Source organism: Protopterus annectens, chromosome 10.part0 (genome assembly GCF_019279795.1).
Source record: "Protopterus annectens isolate FY-2018-M chromosome 10.part0, PAN1.0, whole genome shotgun sequence".
Classification (NCBI taxonomy): domain Eukaryota; kingdom Metazoa; phylum Chordata; order Ceratodontiformes; family Protopteridae; genus Protopterus; species Protopterus annectens.
Genome location: NC_056744.1, coordinates 1,492,113,461 through 1,492,132,972, shown reverse-complemented (window position 1 = coordinate 1,492,132,972; position 19,512 = coordinate 1,492,113,461). Strand labels below are relative to the sequence as shown.

Sequence of the window (19,512 nt, the reverse complement as noted above, 5' to 3'; positions counted from 1 at the left end):
CTAGTTACAGATCTCTTTAATGTAGAATTATTCAGAATACTTTTACTCCCGTAGAGATTGCAATTATTGACAGATATTGGTGGATTGTAATGACAGACATTTGAGTGGCCTTTTATGGTTGAAATGTTATGAAATGGACAGTTCTGTCATTATTGGTTTGTATGTTTTGTTTCATTGCTTACTAGAATCAAAATTACAAATTTAAACCACATTTTAACAAACAGTGCTGTATTGTACAAGCAATATAACTTAATACAATCAGGAAGGTGAATCAAAGCACCCATGCATGTATGCATGCATGGTCCTAAAAATGTGTGCAAGGGGCCTATGGTTTGAAAGCAGCCCAAAGGTAAACTTTATCTGCCACTGATCAGATGCATTTTCTTTGAATGTGGGTTTCAATGCCATTTCAATGAATGTGAGTTTCAAGGCAGAGAAGTTTACTGTTAATGCTAAGCCTGTTTCATTGTGAGACTGTATTGTTTTGTTGTGATTGTGCTATAAAATTTGAAATAAGTTTTAAATTAAAAGCAAATACCTGTTATCATTGTAGAAGTAAAGAAGATAATAGTATGTACACTGAGAGGTTTGAACAGTGTGTATGGTAACTGAGGAGAAATAACCAAGTAAAGGGACACTGGAATGGCTGTGGGGGGGGGGTCTACTCTGTGTACGGAGCCCCAATCAATTACCCTGCCTAGGGCCCCATTTGACCATGATCCAGGTCTGCAAACACCAGCGGTAAATTGCAACAAAAGATAAAAACAATATTCATAAAATGAACTACAAGATCTCTTTTAATTTTTAGCAACAAAAGTCTTTTCTTTGGATGATTTATTTGAACTCCTTCATTGTTCCTTTAACCTCATAATGTAAAGGTGAGGCCCTCACAAACGATATTTGCTAATTGCGTTGACTTTCACAAATTAAAAAAACTTGTTTATGCAGCAGTTGAGCATATTACTACTGCCCCTGTTTGTTCATTCATTAGCCAGTTATCCCTTATAAGTCACAACTGCCTCTTTTCAAGAGCACACCTGGATCTTTGGCATGGTTAATAGAGTCTTGTGCCACCCTGCATAGCTAATTTTCAGGTAAAAGAAAAAAAAGGTCATAGTTCCAACCTGTCCTAGTGGTTATAACAGCAGTTGAGAAAATTTAAAGATATGCCATTATAATCTGCTGATCTGAATCATATACACTATATGAGCAAACATACCTGACACTGTTACACTCTTAGCTGCAATGACCATGTGTTAAGTGTAATATATTATGTATCATATTAGAGAATCATAATTTTGCACTGGAGCTCTACGAATATCAGGTTTTAAGAGTGAACTATCTTAAAACTGTTCATGGGACTACCAGGTCCATCAGGACACATAGGAATGCAAGTTTTCATTCTCATCAAAAAGAAAAAAAATGTGGCTCCATTTGTCTGAATTTTTGCAAAGATTAGGGGAATTTCTTCAGTGTCTTGGCCAAATTTCTCCATGTCATTATCAATACAGCCTGGGATCTCTCCTGAATATACGTCATGCTTTTCCTGGGCATGCAATTCCCTGAAAAAAGTTTGCTGTCACTTTAAATGAAGGTGGTCCCTGCAAAAAGGAACCATTCTGTTGCTGGAAAATGAAACTGAAACTCTGAAGCTGTCTGTTTTCACAATGGCATCTAGCAAACGTGCAGGAAATTTTATGGATGAATTTAATTGCTCAGTTTGCCTTGAACTTTTATATGTCCCAGTGACACTGGTGTGTGGGCACAATTTTTGCAAGTCTTGCATTGACAGAGTTTGGAGGAGTGAGACACAGCCTTCCTGCCCTGAGTGCAGACAGGAATGCACAGCCAAGAAATATGCAGTGAACAGACAACTAGCAACTGCGATTAAAAGGGTAAAAATACAACAGCAGGAAGAAGGACAAAACTCATGTGAGAAAGACCAGCTCTGTATGGAACATAAAATACAGTTTGAGTTGTTCTGTAAAGAGGATGAATCTTTGGCTTGCTCACTGTGTGTTCCAGAACATCCTGGTCATACCTTCTTTACACTGCAGAAAGCACTCGACATGTACAAGGTAAAACAACAGTGTCCTTCATTGGATTACAAGGTTAACGTTTACATTTTTTTTTTCATAATTTTGGTATCTTTAGATTCCTACTCCTGTGAATTTCTCTCTAACCCAAAGTCTGATATGGTTTAACATTATTAAACTTTTAAGACAAATTCAGAAAGTTATCAAAATCAACTATATATTTTTAAATAAATAATTGCTGTGTTTCCAGCATGTAACACTACTGTTTAATATTTTGTTTTTAATTATTCCAGTAAAGCACATTCTTTTAGTGCCTGTCTGTGACTGCCTGGCCATTTTAGGAATCCTAACGGCTTGAAGTGATTGGTATGTTTTCTGCTTCCCTCTCTATTTTCAGTATGTACTATGTATATAACTCGTTTTAAGTGTGAAGTGAGTTGCTCCATACTTCTTGTTACTATATCCAGATGTACTGTCTTGGATGGACGGTCCTGTTTTCAGTCTTAGATGGCTGTGGTGGGCTAACAGTAGCTATTATATGTAGTGGTATTTCTATAGCAAGCACTGGCACATAAAGAGGCACATGATTTATTTATTTGTTTTATTTAACTTTTGTTTACTGGATAGTCTGACTGGACAGAATACCATTTTCAGTGGAGGCCTGGGGAGAAAAGCTCCACAGCAAGCATAATTTGACAACATTTTAACAACTTTTAAAAGACATAAACAATTTTAACAAGACATAAGTTAAACATATAACAGTATCATAGAATGGCAAGCAATATGCAAATAGTAAATTCACAATGAGTAAGAGAGATTAGATTGATTACTGAATTTTACATGTAGTACATACTCATCAAATGGGATTTATACTTAAAAATTCAAATTAGAAAAAAAAAGGGTTATAAGAGAATGGGAGTTAGCAGGGCAGTCTAAAGGAATAAGGTGGAAAGGAAAGGTGGTGAGGTAGTTAAGTACAGAAGATAGGAATAGTTGTGATGGAGTTTAGATTATGAGAGTTGGTAGGTAAGGAATGGATTTAGCCTGGATTGGTGTATGAGCAAAGCCAATTTCTGCTGAGGAACTCTTTTAGAAAATTTTTTATGGTGAGATGGGTTAACTGTGGTTAATATATCTTGAGGGATGGTTTTCCATATTTTAGAGATGTAGTTAGAGTAAAGAGAGTCACTAGCTTTATTGTTGGATTTGGAGACCTGTAATAAGGATTTTTTTGAGGATCGGAGAGGACGGGTGTTAGAATAAGGCTGGAGCATTTGTTGAAGGGCGAGGTTTGATCAGGTTGATGTACTACTCTGTGAGCAGTGATGAGTTGAATACAAGTTAAGTGGTGGGGTAGTTCCAGATAGTTTAGCCGATGTAAGGCAGAGCAGTGACGAGACCTATGTGGCATGTTAGTAGTGAATTTTGAGATTTTATTGTAGCAGGATTCTAGAGTCAGTTTTACTTAGGTTTGTGAAGATAGGAGAGGTATATAGTATGGTGCAAAGTATATGTGTCCGGGCTATATCCTTTTCTTGAGTTTACAGTAAGGTAGGGCTTGATTCTATACAGTGAACCTAGTTTAATATGTGTCTTCCTGATAGAGTGTGATATGTGTAGATCAAATTTTTGACTATTATCGATGAGTCCACCTAATAATTTAGTTTGGGTGATGGCTGATATAATAGTGTTGGAGGAATGAATTTGGAATGGTGTAGGGAGATCACATGATTTGCTGGGATGAAAGAGCATCAGTTTAGTCTTGGAGGGGTTAAGAATTAGTTGAGCTGATAACCTTGATGCAGAAAGCGCTGTTGTGTTATGGAAACAAATTGATTTCAAATGGGTGCAATACAGATAAGAGTTAAGTCATCTGCATATTGAATGATGGAGGTGAGGGGAGTAGATGTGTGAAGTCAGTTGGTAAAAGTACAAAAAAGTAGGGGACCTAGGAGGGAACCTTGGCCAATGCCTGTGTTGACAGGCAATAGGGAAGAGAGTTCCTGTAGCCATTTTATAGCTTGTTGTCAGCCAGATAAGTAGCTATGGAACCAAGTGATAGAGGAGTGAGTAAGCTCTAGAGTAAAGAGTTCAAGTAGTTTATGGTGGGGAACAGTATCAAATGCTTTGGAGTAGTTGTCCATTATTTCTATGATGGTTAATGGTATTAGTGAAGCTTAGAAGGGCAGTAGTGGTACTGTGGTGTGGGTGGTACCCATGTTGTGTATTACATAAGAGGTTATTAGATAGTAGGTAGCTTATAAGCTGTCTTTGGATACATTTTTTTAGAATTTTGGAGAGGGGTGGTAGGATAGCGATGGGTCAGTAGTTAGCTCGGTAGAGTTACTCCCTTTATGCAGGGGAATGATGTAGGATATTTTCCAGTTTTGGGGGACATCATTTATTTATTTATTTGAAATATTTTATATATATATATATATATATATATATATATATATATATATATATATATATATATATATATAAAATATGTGTGTGTGTGTGTGTGTGTGTGTGTGTGTATATATATATATATATATATATATATATGGGTCTACAGCTTTTCATCAATACCACGTATTTGAAAAAGAGCAGTAGACCGCTCAGTTATGCGAAAGTGCACTTATTCGAAAGTACACTTTCGCGAACTCAGCTTCTATGAATGGATCGCACCACAGTGGAGAACAGCAGGAAAACATGCTATGTCGTCCACTGTGGTGCTGTAGTTACGGACCTTAGGGTTAGGGTGCAGGTCATTCTATGGGGATAGCCCTACTAGCTATCCCCTTACCATGACCTGTGCCCTAACCCTAAGGTCCGTGACTACCGCACCTCAGCGGAGGACAGGCTATCCTCCACTGTGGTGCTGTAGTCACGGACGGACTACGAATGGATTGCACCACAGTGGAGAACAGCAGGAAAACATGCTATGTCCTCCACTGTGGTGCTGTAGTTACGGACCTTAGGGTGAGGGCGCGTTTCATGGTAAGGGGATAACCCTACAAGCTATCCCCTTACCATGACCCGTGCCCTAACCCTAAGGTCCATGACTACTGCACCTCAGTGGAGGACAGGCTATCCTCCACTGTGTTGCTGTAGTCACGGACCTTAGGGTTAGGACGTGGGTCATGGTAAGGGGATAGCCCTACTAGCTATCCCTTTACCATGACCAGCACCCTAACCCTAAGGTCTGTAACTACTGCACTAAAATCAGTAGTAGCCTGTTCGCTGAAGTGGGTTTCGCGAAAGTGCACTTTTGATTAAGTGCACTTTCGCGTAACCCAGGGTCTACTGTGTGAGTTTGAAGAAGTGTATTTTCGAACTTATACAGTAGACCCATATATATATATATATATATATATATATATATATATATATGGGTCTACCTGACAACACCGACACATCACAACACTGACAACAAAATCACCGACACCACATAACCGACAGTTCACAAACATGAAACCTCACATGCCCGACACACCATAATACTGACAATCAACAAACAAAACAAATCCCCTGTCCAAAAAGCACACACACAACACAAGCACACCAAAAGCCTTACAAACCCACACTAAACCTCACATACACAACTATCTACAACCTTAACCCAAACCCTAACCCTAAGGTCCGTCACTATCGCACACTCACCTATCTCGCACCCTAACCCTAACTCACTTAACCCGCCCCTAACCCAAAGACTATCAGTACCGCACACTTACCTAACCCGCGCCCTAACCCTAACTCACTTAACCCACCCCTAACCCAAAGACTGTCACTATCGCACACTCACCTAACCCGCGCCCTAACTCACTTAACCCGCCCCTAACCCAAAGACTATCACTACTGCACACTTACCTAACCCGCGCCCTAACCCTAACTCACTTAACCCACCCCTATGCCTACAGACCGTCAATATCGCACACTTACCTTACTTGCACCCTAACGTCCGTCACTACCGCATACTTACACAGCCTTTTCCCATGTCGGTGTTCTCAGCATCGGTGTTTTCATCTGTCGGTCTTCTCAGTTGTCGATCTTCTGGCATCGGTGTTCTCAGTGTCGGCGTTCTAAGCTGTCAACGTTGTCAGGTAGACCCATATATATATATATATATATATATATATATATATATATATATGTATATATTATATTATATTATATATTTAATATTCTGAGATATAATGGTTGATCAAAATAGTGATGGGATAGGCAGCAGAAAGCACCCATGCACTACCAGGCTATAACTCATTCCACACCTTTCGGCCACAGAACTTAGACCAAAGCACCAAAGGCGCGGGTGTTTCATATTCATAAAGGATGTGCACACCTCCAGACTGGTAGCCCAACATAAAGCATCAGAGATACTTTAGGCGCAGCTAACATTGGGTAAGATGGCAATTCAGGTTGTAGCTGCTATAGGTCTGCAACCATGAACCAAGACTCACACTCCACGCTCCTAAGCACCATGGAGAATATTAGGGTCCACACTAACACTCTCATACTGGGCAACTCAAACTTCTCCTTCATTAACTGGGAAAACTACTCATGTACCATTACACTTGTCCAATGTTTCCTGGAATTCACCAATTCCAATGCCCTGGACCAGCTCGTTCTTACCCCTACAGGTAGCAACATCCTTGACCTGATCATTACTAACATGGGCGACTGTTGCTCTATTCCAATAGTCAACTCCTCCTTGGTTAGATCCGACCACAAACTAATCACCTTGGAAATCCACCCCCCCCCCAGCAAAAGTAACCACTATGAAAAACTTCTCAAAGCTAACTTTGGGCTCCTAAAAACAGAGGTGGCTAACTTCACGGCACCCATGCAATTGGAGAACAGCTGCATAACCACTGAATCATAAACAAATGCCATGTATGAACACGTATAAAAATGCATGGATCTCGCCATACCCAATAGAACCAAGAAGCTCTCCTCCAAAAAAGGAAGCCAATCTGGTGGTCCCCTGCCATAAGCAAACTCTACAACAGAAGGATGAAACTGATGCAAACTAAGGTGAAGTCCCAAGACTGGAAAAACTCCCTTATCAGCCTCAACAAAAAGTTGAGATCCCTCATCAAATCCTCCAAAGCTAGCTATGAAAACAGAATTGCAGCAGATAGTAAAGACAACCACAAGGCCTTCTATAGCTATGTAAAGAATCTCCATGGCAATACCCAGACTTGCTTGGAGCTGTTGCACAATGGCACTTCCTATACTGAGCCAACAGATATTGCCAATATACTGGCCAACAGATTGAGTGCCAACTTTACTCCTCTCTCCACCCCAAAGGACCAGTCACAATACCAGTAGATTGCCAGGCACCCAGTATTACTGCTGCACAGGTTAAAACAGCACCGTCCAAGGCCAAGAATACAGCTTCTATGGGACCTGACAATATCCCTGGCTGTCTTCTACATGAACTACAGAGTGAACTGGCACCTCACCTGTGTGCCCTGTTCAATCACAGCCTCACCTCAGGCTTTGTCCCTACCGAATGATGTGCTGCTGCAGTCATCCCTCGCCACAAAGGAGGAGCAACTACAGACCCTGGGAACTATCACCCCATTAGCCTGATAAGTCTGATATGCAAAGCTATGGAATGTATCATAATGAACCTAATAAACAAGGATATAGAGAATCTCCAAACTCTAGATCCCACACAGTTTGGTTTTATGAAGGGTAGATCATGCCTGCTAAACCTTGTTGACTTCTTTGAGTCAGTCACCAGAGCTGTGGATGAAGGCAAAGTGGTTCATATAGCCAACCTTGATCTGGCCAAGGCCTTTGATACCATTCCCCAATCAGGAATCATAGAAAAACTCATCAACCCCTATAGCACTAGGTGGGTTGCAAATTGGCTCACAGATAGAACCCACAGTGTAAAAGTAGCTGACTCCAAGTCAGACTGCCAACCAGTCACAAGGTTCAGTCCTGGGTCCTTTCCTGTTTGGCATCTACTTCTCTGAAGTCCAGGCCAACACGAATGGACTCTGGCTGACAAAGTTTGCAGATGATTGCAAGTTGGGAGCCATAATTAACTCTGTAAGTGATGTTGACATCCTAAAGAAAGGCCTCATTTAGACCAACGACTGGTGTCAGAACCATGGGCTTAAGCTCAATGCCAAAAAATGTGTTGTCATCCCCTTTGGGAAAAACCCAGTTCCCATGAATTACCACATCAATGGTAGTCCACTGAACACAGAAGGTGTCATAAGAGATCTGGGAACACAGGTTGACAGCAACCTCTCTTTTGACTACCACATTGCCACTGTGGTCAGAAAGTCCTTCTATGTGGCACATCTCATTACTAAGGGTTTTGCATCCAGGAAGAAAGAGGTCATTGTCTCCTTCTACTCTTCCCTCATTAGGCCAGTCATTGATTACAATGCCCCATTTGGCATGTACCGCACTGGACACCTGCAGCAACAGGAGAGGCTGCAAAGTACCTCACAAAGAGGATCCTAGGCCTTAAACACTTGTCCTATATGGACAGACTCAAAAAACCTCCAACTATTCTCTGTCTCATATCACCTACTTAGAGGCGATCTTTGCTTGACTTACAAAGCCATGTCTGACCCAGATCTGTTAGAAATGCTACATCTAAAGAAATCCCAATCTCTCTGCACTATACACTCCAGAGACCTCAACCTCATTACCACAGTCAACAGGACAAGCTGGAAGGACAGGTTCATAACCCAGAGACTGCCCATGCTATGGAATAGACTTCCCATACATGTCAAGCGGAGTGCCTCACTAGCCCTCTTTAAGAGAAATCTTGAAGAGTGGATGGGAAATAAAAAATTCACCCCAGGGATCACTCCAGTGACTCTAGTCGACAGATGCACTGGGAACTAAGGTCGAGTGGCATGATGCCAGGGTAATCCTATGTGCTAGGTTTGTAAAGGTTCCAGGGCCATTAGCCTAGTACACACCCATGAACCTATTAACCTAATAGCATCTGCAGATATTTTTAGGAATTCTGTAGGGAGATTATCTGCTGCAAGGGTTGTGGGTTTGAGTTTGCAGAGTAATTTTTTATGGCGAGAGTTTGAATAGGTTTGAAAGAGAAGGTGTTGCAAGTGTTGCTGAATGGTGCTGAAACAGTTGATGGAGTATAGAGTTGAGAGTTTGTAAGAAAATGAATGGAATTTGTAAAGAAACTGTTTAATTGTGTAGCAATACTGACAGCATTGGAAGTAGTAGAGGGGATGGGGTGAATGTATTACTGGGTTGTAGAAGTTTTTATGGTGGACCAGAATTTTCTGGGATTGTTATGGTACAGCAGCTGAGTGTCAGAGTACTACATTTTTTGTCTAGTTTAACTTGGGACTTAGCTTTGCTGTGAAATTATTTGTATTGAAGTTGGTTGCTTTGGTTTTTGTTACATTGCCAGAGAGACCAAACATTGTCTCTTTGGTTTAATAAATCTTTAGTGTCATTTGCTAGCCATGGTGCATAGTGATATTTTATTCAACAGTTCTACAGTGGGCTAGCCAGTTTACCATATAGAGGAAGGTGCTGCTAAAGTAGTGTACTGCATTGTCGAGAGGAAGAATTTTAAGTGGTGTCCAGTCACAGAGTTGCAAGGGTGAAAGAAATGTTTGAGGATTGAAGTTCTTTTTGTCACAAATGAATTGGAAACAGCCTTGTCTGGAGGGATTGAGATGATGTGATTAATTAGGTAGAGTGATGATCACTGATGCTATTGGGGAGACAGGCTGATTGGAAAGTTAATGAAGGTTTATGAGGATCCAGTACAGTATGCATTGCCTCTTGGAGGTTTTGTCAGTTCTAGTTTTTGTATGGATTACCTGTGTGAAGCCATGTAGGTTGATGAAATTGGTAGGATTTTCAGAGTTGTAAGAGAACCAATCAGTGTTGAGGTCACCCATAATGATAGTTTCCTGAGGGAATGTTGAGGAAAAAGCAACATAGTATATCTTCAATTGTAGGAGTTACTGCTGGGTGGAAAATAAATTGCTATTAATACTGGATGTTTGGTTGTGTTGATCTGTAGTTTGGAAATAGAATTTCTGCACTGCTAAATTCAGGATTGTCAGGAATACTAGTTATAGTTTTAAGTTTTGCTTATACATTATTGCCCCCCCCCCCCCGCTTACTTTTTCTGTCACATCTATGAATGTTATAACCTGCAGGGGGAATTTCAAATTTCATAGTTTTTTAATTTAGTGTTTTAGCCAGGTTTTGGTGAGTACAGCAATATCAGGGGAATATAAATATAGGGAGGCATGACGATCACAGACCTTATTGACAATGCTTCTTGGGTTCATATTAAATAGAAGGAGGTTGGAGCCCTTCGGGGATAGGGATTCCATAAAAAGTGAGTGGGGTTGGAGGGATAGGTTGTGAGTGAGTATTATTGGAGCCAGGGTTTGGATGGATGCCTCTGCTGAGTGTTACTTGAATGGTAAGGTATGTTAGTGTTTTAGTAATTGTAGACAGAAGTTTACAATACTTAAGAGAAAATTAAGAGCTAGAGAAGAGTTGGATGAATTTGTATGGGAAATACTCAATGTAAGAAGTATTGTGTAGATTAGAGCTCATTGGATAGTTCAGTAGGAAGAATTTCTGTTGGAAATAAAATGAGATACTATGAGGTATGAGTATACCTCTGATTGAAGATGGGATTATTCCTTTGAGTGCTGTTTTTCTGACAATAAAATATTTGGGAAACCTTGAGATGCTGTTGCATCTCCTAGTATATACTGGCATGTAAAAGTGCAAACTCTGGGTGAGGGCAACACAAGGGAATGGAGGGCCAGTGGCTACTAATTCAGATGATTTGAGGTTGAAATCTGTGCTAAAGGACTGCTACTGAAGTGGTGCTTACTGGTCTATAGGCAGTATGTTTGGCTGTACAGATTCTGGGAGACCATGTGAGGGCATAGCTCCTCCTATTGGAATATTGGAATTGAAAATACATGCCATAGTAGGGACTCCTCAACAAACAGTGATGAACACAGTCCTTTTCTGTTTGCTAGGAGACACTGGTGTTGTGGAAGTGAGCTAATGGCCAGTGCATTTTGATGGTGTTTCTTATCTCAGGGTAATCAAACATCACTATAGACACTACGACACAGGAGGACCCTCTGCTAGAACTACATCTGCAGCAAAAGGGCATGTAGGCAATCTTCCAAGTCAAGGACACCCTGGACATCTAGCTGTTAATGACTAATGATAATGTAGTTCTTCTCATATTCTGCTACTTTCAACAGGGGAAATGGAAGTGTAGGGGACATATTATCAATAAACAGCAGGAGAATGTTTTTGTGTTTCTTTATTTATTCCTTCTATTTCCTCAGCTCATCATTTGCTTACAAGATTTTGAGTGGCAGGGCTTGGCTTCATATTAGCAATTCTGAGGTGGCCCAGCAGAATGTGTTACTAGTCCCTTAGGTTCATAGGTTCATAGGTAAGTACTAGGCTATCTGCCAAAGGGCATTTATAAGCCTAGCCAGAATGTGTTGGCTTTTGCCACCCCCCCTTAGATTAGTTCCCTGTGCCTCTGTCCAGCAGAGCCATCAGTTCCCTGCGCCACTGTCCAGCAGAGCCATTAGTTCCCTGTGCCACTGTCCAGCAGAGCCAGTGCAGTGATCCCCGGGGTAAATTTTCTGTTTCCCAACCACCCGTCAAGGTTTCTGTTGAAGAGTGTTAGTGAGGGGCTCTGCCTGATGTATATTGGAATCCTGTTCCAAAGCATGAGGAGTCTCTGGGATAGGAATCTATCCCTCCAGCATGTCCTATTTATTGTTGTGGTGAGGTTTATATCTCTAGAGTGTGTGGCTCTCTGGGATTTGTTTTTTGTTAGGTGGAGCATGTCCATCAATTCTGGGTTGGACAAGGCCTTGTATGTCAGGCAGAGGTCACCTGTGAGTAAGAGGTATGCAACTGAGTATAGCTGGAGTTTCTTGAGTCGGGCTGCATAGAGCATCTGTTTGAGGCCAGTAATCCTCTTGGTGAGGTACTTTTGTGGCCTTTTCAGCTGTTGCAGGTGTCTTGTAAGGAACATCCCAAATGGGGCATTGTATTCTATGATGGGTCTAATGAGTGATGAGTAGAGAGGCACAATAACCTCTTTTGTTCTAGATGCGAACCCTTTTGTGATTAGGTGGGCCACATAGAAGGATTTTCTAACCACCTTGGCAATATGATTATCAAAGGAGAGATTACTATCCACTTGGGTCCCCAGATCCCTTATTACATTTTCTGTATTTAGGGGACTACCACCTATGTGGTAGTTTGCGGGTACTTTGTTTTTTCCAAAGGGGATAACTATGCACTTTTTGGCATTTAGCTTGAGGCCATGATTTTGACACCAGGCATCCGTCTCAGTGAGACCCATCTGGAGGGTGTCTGTATCAGCTGGAGAATCAATTATGGCCCCTAGTTTGCAGTCGTCTGCGAACTTGGTCAGCCATAGTCCTCCTATGCTTGCCTGTACCTCTGAGAAGTATATACCAAACAGGAGGGGTCCTAGGACTGAGCCCTGGGTGACGCCACTTGTAATCGGTTTAAAGTCGGACATAGAGCCTGCAATGCTCACCATGTGGGTTCTATCCATGAGCCAGTTGGCAACCCATCTCGTGAAGTAGGGGTTTATGTTCAAGCTGGTGAGCTTGTCTATAATACTAGAATGGGAAATGGTGTTGAAAGCCTTTGCGAGGTCTAGGTAGGCTGTGTGGACCTCCTTTCCCTTGTCTAATGCCTTGGTAACCGTCTCAAAGAAGTCCACCAGGTTTAGGAGGCATGATCTGCCCTTAACAAAACCAAACTGGGTAGGGTCCAAGGTTTGGAGGTTCCCAATGTCTCTGTTAATGAGTTCCATGATGATGCGTTCCATAGCCTTGCAGACCATGCTAGTCAGGCTTATAGGACGATAGTTCCCGGGGTCCATTCTGGCTCCATATTTGTGGAGCAGGATAACTGTTGCTGTGTGCCACACTGTGGGTATGTAGCCTGTAGAGAGGCTGAGTTTGAACAGTGTGTTTAGGTGAGGGGTTAGTTCATTTTGGAGCTCTTGTAAGACACAGCCTGGGACCCCGTCCGGTCCCATTGAAGCTGTGTTTTTGGCTTTGGATAGGGCTGTTTTAACCTGTGTGTCGGTGATTGATGGGGCCTTACATTCTTTTGGTATGGTTATGGGCCCTTTAGGGGGTGAGAGGGGGGGGTGAAGTTTGCACTAAACCTGTCTGCCAGAATGTTTGCAATATCAGTCGGTTCAGTGTATTTTGTGCCATTCTGCACTAACTCAGAGCAGATCTGAAAGTTTCCACTTAGGTTCTTGACATAGATAAAGAATGCTTTGTGGTTATCTTTGGAGTCATTGGCAATTTTTCTTTCGAAACTAGCCTTGGATGATTTTATGAGGGATCATAGTTTCTTGCTGATACTGATCAGGGATGTCTTTCCTTCTTGGGATTTTACTCTTTTTCTGTACTAGTATCTGCCTTCTGTTGTATAGCTTGTTTATGGCAGGAGTCCACCAAACTGGTTTTCTTTTCTTGGAGGAGTGAGTCTTGGTTTTACTTGGGATAGCATGATCCATGCATTCCTGCAGATGCTCATACAGTGCCTTTGTAAAGGTTTAGCAGCTTGGACAGCATTGTCCTTTAGCATGGGGGCTGTGAACCTTTCCACCTCGGTCTTAAGTAATGTGAAGTTTGCTTTTGAAAAGTTTTTCATGGTGATTTCCTTGATTGGGGCTGGGGGTAGAATGTGGATATCCAGAGTGATTAGTCTATGGTCTGATCGAACCAGTGAGGGGTTGACCTCTGGTGTGGAACACCGGTTGCCCATGTTGGTGATGACCAGGTCCAATATGTTGTTCCCTGTGGTGGGGGTGTTGACCAGTTGATCCAGGGCATTCAAGTTTATAAATTCTAGGAAGCATTGGGCAAGGGAGTTAGTGCTTGAGTAGTTCTCCCAGTTTATGTTTGGGTAATTGAAATCACCCAGTATTAAGGTGTTTGGTAGGACCTTCGTATCTTGACATGATTCTAAACCTGTAGCAGGATGACCACTTTCACCTTGATGTTTGCTCCCTGCAGTAGCTACTGGTGTTTCCCCACATTTTTCAGGGGAAATCTCAATGGTGCTAGAGGCTGAGAGGATGTCTTTCAATAAAATATATATACAACAAAGGTGAGAAATGTCTCTCTTCAGCAGAATAGTATCTTCTGTCTTCTCAGTCATTAAATATCCAAGTCTGGAAGAATTAATGTCAGGAAACTGTTTGATATGGGCTACAGTTATTGCGTAGTCAAGGATCACATTTCCAGTATCTCAGCACAGCATGACTTGGAAGGGGAGGTAGCACAACTTATGTTATACATCATTAAACTTTTTCTGAAGTGTTCCTCTATCCTTAATCTTTAGCTTCCTATGAAGGGCCATTATCTTCTTTGACACTTGAATTTGGTGTTGCTTATGTTCATGTATCAACCTTTGATCTCACTGGCACATATATCTGGAAATCATCTGCAGAAAGATCTTGTTCCTGATAAACTTCAATTCTTCTAGGTGGGTCAGGGAGCTGCAGACATTGTTACATTATGAACACTGTTTGGTGTTCCATAATGACAATATGTCACTAAGGATCACTCTTTCCTTTGTCCATTGATGATATCTGAATTCTCCTTCAGCCAGTCTGTCCTTCCCTTGTTTTCCCTTAGCAAGGGCAGAACTAAGGGGGACTGCATTCTGCACATTTTTAAGGTTCATTGTTGTATTTTTAACTATAGGAAGAACATGAGTTATGAAAACATGTCTGTATGCCTGCTTTAAACCTGATAAAAAAGAGTCAGAACTAAAAATTAAACCTTAACCAAATGACACGTCAATAAGATTATTCTTACTTCAGTCAGCTAGGTGGCTGTCAGCTTTTGCTAAGGTCATTTCACCAAGAGCTCTGCATATAGTAAATAGTTACACTGCAGTCACATGGTCCTCAGTCCATGCTATCACAAGGTGCTATAATTGGATCTGCACTTGACTAGAAGAGTATCATTTTGTGTATTTCAGCATTTTGGATACTTCAGGTTGCTACTTTCTGAGTCTAGGATTTTTATTTATTTATTTATTTTAAGTTTGCACCTTCTGTATAAGTTGTGACTTTTAGTTATCACTTGGAATTCTACCTAGCTCCCAACCACTAGAGAATTTCCCTTAAATTAAAATGTAGTAGTACATCATTGTATCTGTGATGTGACAAGTAGATGTTATTTGTTTAGTTGAGTCAACAAGTACTAAAACATGTATTTATTGTTTTATTTATTTATTGACATTTGATTACCAGTAAAGTCCAACTGGATAGAAACCCATTTTCAGTGGAAGCCCAGAGAGAAAGCTCCAGATTATTACAAAGTATTTTAAGAGCAATACTTTTACAATCTTCAACAAAAAAAAAATAGACAATATAAAAACATTGATTAAGATTCAGTACAAAGTATGTGACAATCGTTTAACATTTAGAGAAATTCTGGACCGTTTATAGGGAAATTACAGGTGAGTTAGTCTACTACAAAGAGAAATAGCAATATGAAGTGAGGGAAAAGAAGACCTTCTGTTTCTCATTTTCCCTTTCAAAAAAAATTGCCTGAACCTCCTTGTGTTCTGACTGTGCTTCTCAAACATTTTGGAAATATAGAGTATATTTTAGAGCATTTATTATAACTGTAATTGCCTTACTATTGCTATAACTCAAGTGCTCTAGGTTGCACTGCATCTGAATTGTGTGTTTTAGCTGCTTTTCTGTATATATGTATATATATATATATATATATATATATACATACTCCTCTGTATATGTAGACTAGCTACTTATTCTGCTGTATTACTGCCTCTTAAATTGTTTTTCAGTTGTGCACTTGCCTTGCTTCATTTAAAAAGTTTGAAATTGCTAATTTTATAGAGTTTTAATTGCATTTACTGTTTAGGACTACACACTCAAGTGTGTTAGCCTTTTCTGTGTTTATTTACTGTATTATTGCATTGTTTAGCCTGTTTCAACAAAAAAGAAATACTATCTTGTTTGCTCGTTTACCAACTTTGCTAGCCAGTCCATATCCCAGGCTTTGCTTGTCTCAGGACTTTATTTTCTGTGTTCAGAGCTATCCAGACCTTGCTGTAGTAGAGGGAAGTCCTACTCCTTACCAGTGGGATTGGTGAGCATTGTACTGCCTATCTAATGCTAGAGGAGTGGTTACCATCTCTGGAATTGCAATTTTATTAGCCTTTTTGGGCTGATGTCTATTCCTTTCAACTTTCTGGCTTAAAACACGTGTGTTTGTACATTTTTTGCATCGTGCAGCACTGCGAGGCTACAGTTAAACTATTTCAGGTGCCAGAAAGTCTGCTCTTCAAAATTTCCCTTAGAACTAGCTGGTTTCTCAATAGTAGCACTAAAATCTGAACTGCTGTGACTAGCACTTGCTCTAGAACCTGCTGGAAAGCACTAGGAAGCCTTAAACTGATACAAGCACTCAACTCTCCTTGTCAATAAGGGGAAATTAATCATAGGCACTAAACAGCCTATAATTGCAAAGTACCTTGCAAAGGTAAGGGAAAACAGCTCTTATACTTTACAAAAAAAGCACCTAAACAGGCATGTCCAAGGGTCAGCTTCCAGTGCTTTCTCCTATACACCTGGTGAATCTGGGCATACTGTGGCAATGCGGCAACTGCCTCATGTACACAGACAATCCTCTCCTCCTACACTAGAACACTAGAACCTGCGAGAGATGCACTTACATAGCCAAACTGGAAGCAAAGCTCTCTCCGGCCAAGATTGTGCTAGACAATCAAGAGGAGGAGGTTAACACCTGCTCTACACCTCAAGCAACTCATAGCCCTTCAAAACCCACACCATCAACACCCACACATAGCAACACTAAACCCACATATGCAGAGCCCCTTAACATTAACCTGCCCAAGCAACAATGACCTTTGAAGCTGAAATGCAAACAAACACCAGTCACAACCAAAGTGACACATAGCTCACAACACCAGTGTACCACCCAACAACAGCCCCTAAGGCAAGACAATGTACCCAACACTTTAGTCATAGGTGACTCTATAGTCAGCCACACTGATGTCCCACTCACCAGGCTGAACAAGGAGAAAATTACAGTCAGCTGCCTGTTGGGTGCCAGGATCCACCACATAACGCATGCACTCAAGTCACTGCACAACAAGTACAAATACAACTCTGTCATTGTCCATGCTGGAGTGAATGACTTGAGACGTACCTCCCTGGACTACATGAAAAGAGACATGGAAGAGCTCTTGGATCATGTGGCCTAGGCAGGTATGACCCTAGCCCTGAGTAGCATCCTGCCTTCGCCCAGAATGATACCACAGTATAAGGACAAAATGATTGTCTTCAACAATTGGCTAAGCTTCTGGTGTTATTCAAAGGAGATCCAGTATCTGTCTGCCTGGGAAGACATGATCGACAAACCACGATGCTTTGCCAGAGATGGTCTGCACCTGTCACCCCTGAGATTCAGGTTACTGGCTAAAGCTCTTGCCACCCCTATAGTGCCTTTTTTAGGCAAGGTTCAAAGGATAAAACCACCACTGTAACAGATACAAGCATGCAAAATATGAAGGTAATGCTACTCAATGCTAGAAGTCTAAACCACAAAATGCACTCTCTCAAGGCACTCCTAAAAATGGAGAACATTGATATCTGTGCAGTAACTGAGACCTGGTTCAAGGCTCCAGAGAGCACCCCTGCAATACCAGGCTACAACTCTTACCGCACTTTTCTGCCACAAAACCAAGACTGAAACACTAAAGGTGGAGGAGTGTCCATATTCACCAAGGATATTCACACTTCCAGGCTAGTTGCCCAACACAATGCATCTGAAATTCTCCAGGTGCAGCTAACACTAGGTAAGACTGCAATCCAAATTGTTGCTTGCTACAGAACCCCCACCATGCCCCAAGATTCTCACTACACTTTTCTAAACATACTGGAAAATATTAAGATACAACCAAACACCCTAATGCTGGGTGATTTCAACTACCCTGCCGTTAACTGGGAAAATTACTCAGGTGTTCCAACTCCTTTTCACAACGGTTCTTGGAATTCGTAAATTCCAACGCCCTGGATCAACTAATCCATTGTCGCACCAGGGGCTCCAATATCCTAGACCTGGCCATTACCAACATGGGAGATAGATGCTCCACACCAGTGGTCACCCCCTCATAGGTCAGGTCTGACCATAAGCAAATCACAGTTGACATCCACATCCCACCCCCACCCCCTAGTAAGGAAACCTCCTTACAAAACTTCTCCAAAGCCAACTTCATGCTACTGAAGTCAGAAGTGACAAACTTCATGGCACCCATGCAGATGGGATCTGAAAGTTTGACTGCAGAATCCTACACTAAGGCACTGTACGAGCAAATCCACTTGTGCATGAATCGTGCCATCCCAAATAGAACCAAGATGCTCTTCTCCAAAAAAGGAAGCCAATCTGGTGGTCCCCTGCTATAAACAAACTATTCAACATAAGGAAGAAACTGTTGCAGAAAAGAGGAAAATCCCAGGATGCAAAAAAACTCTCTCACCACCCTCAGTAAGAAGCTGAGATCCCTCATAAATTCCTCAAAAGCTAGTTACGAAAATAAAATTGCCAAAGATTCCAAAGACAACCACAAGGCATTCTATAGTTATGTCAAGAATCTAAATGACAATGCTCAGATCTGCTCTGAGCTACAACAGAATGGCATTAAATATACTGATCCCAAGGATATTGCCAATATCCTGGCAAATCGATTTAGTTCCAACTTCACCCCCCTCTCACCCCCTAAAGTGCCCATCTCAATATCAAAAGATTGCCAAATTCTGGTAATCACGGCCACACAGGTAGAAACCACACTCTCCAAAGCTAAGAATACAGCATCCATGGGACCAGATGACATCCCAGGCTGTGTACTACATGAACTACAAAATGAACTGGCACCTCACCTAAGTGTCATGTTTAATCATAGCCTCACCTGAGGCTTCGTGCCCACTGAATGGTGCACAGCTACAGTTATCCCACTCCACAAGGGGGAATCTGCCTTGGATCCCGGGAACTACCATCCCATCAGTCTGACAAGCCTGATCTGCAAGGGCATGGAACGCATTATCATGGAACTTATAAACAAAGACATTGACAACCTTCAAACACTGGACCCCACCCAGTTTGGGTTTTTTAAGGGCCGATCTTGTCTCCTGAATCTGATTGACTTCTTCAAATCAGTCTCCAGAGCTGTGGATAAGGTTAAGGCGGTCCACACAGCCTATCTGGACCTCACCAAGGCCTTTGACACCATCCCCCACTCTGGAATCATAGATAAACATACTAAGCTGGGCATAAATCCCTACATCACTCGATGGGTTGCCAACTGGCTTACTGACAGAACCCAGACTGTAAAAGTAGCCGACTCCAAATCCAGC

The 19,512-nt window shown here is 41.5% G+C and overlaps 1 protein-coding gene across 1 annotated transcript in view; it reads left to right on the top strand.

Annotated features, from left to right (window-relative positions):
• The first annotated feature begins 1,664 nt into the window (after positions 1–1,664).
• LOC122813673 (nuclear factor 7, ovary-like) overlaps positions 1,665–19,512 on the top strand; it is a 146,980-nt gene continuing 129,132 nt past the window's right edge. Inside the window, exon 1 of the mRNA XM_044086117.1 lies at positions 1,665–2,078. Within this exon, the coding sequence (XP_043942052.1) occupies positions 1,668–2,078 (411 nt within the window). The 5' untranslated portion in view covers positions 1,665–1,667. The remainder of the gene's footprint in view (positions 2,079–19,512) is intronic.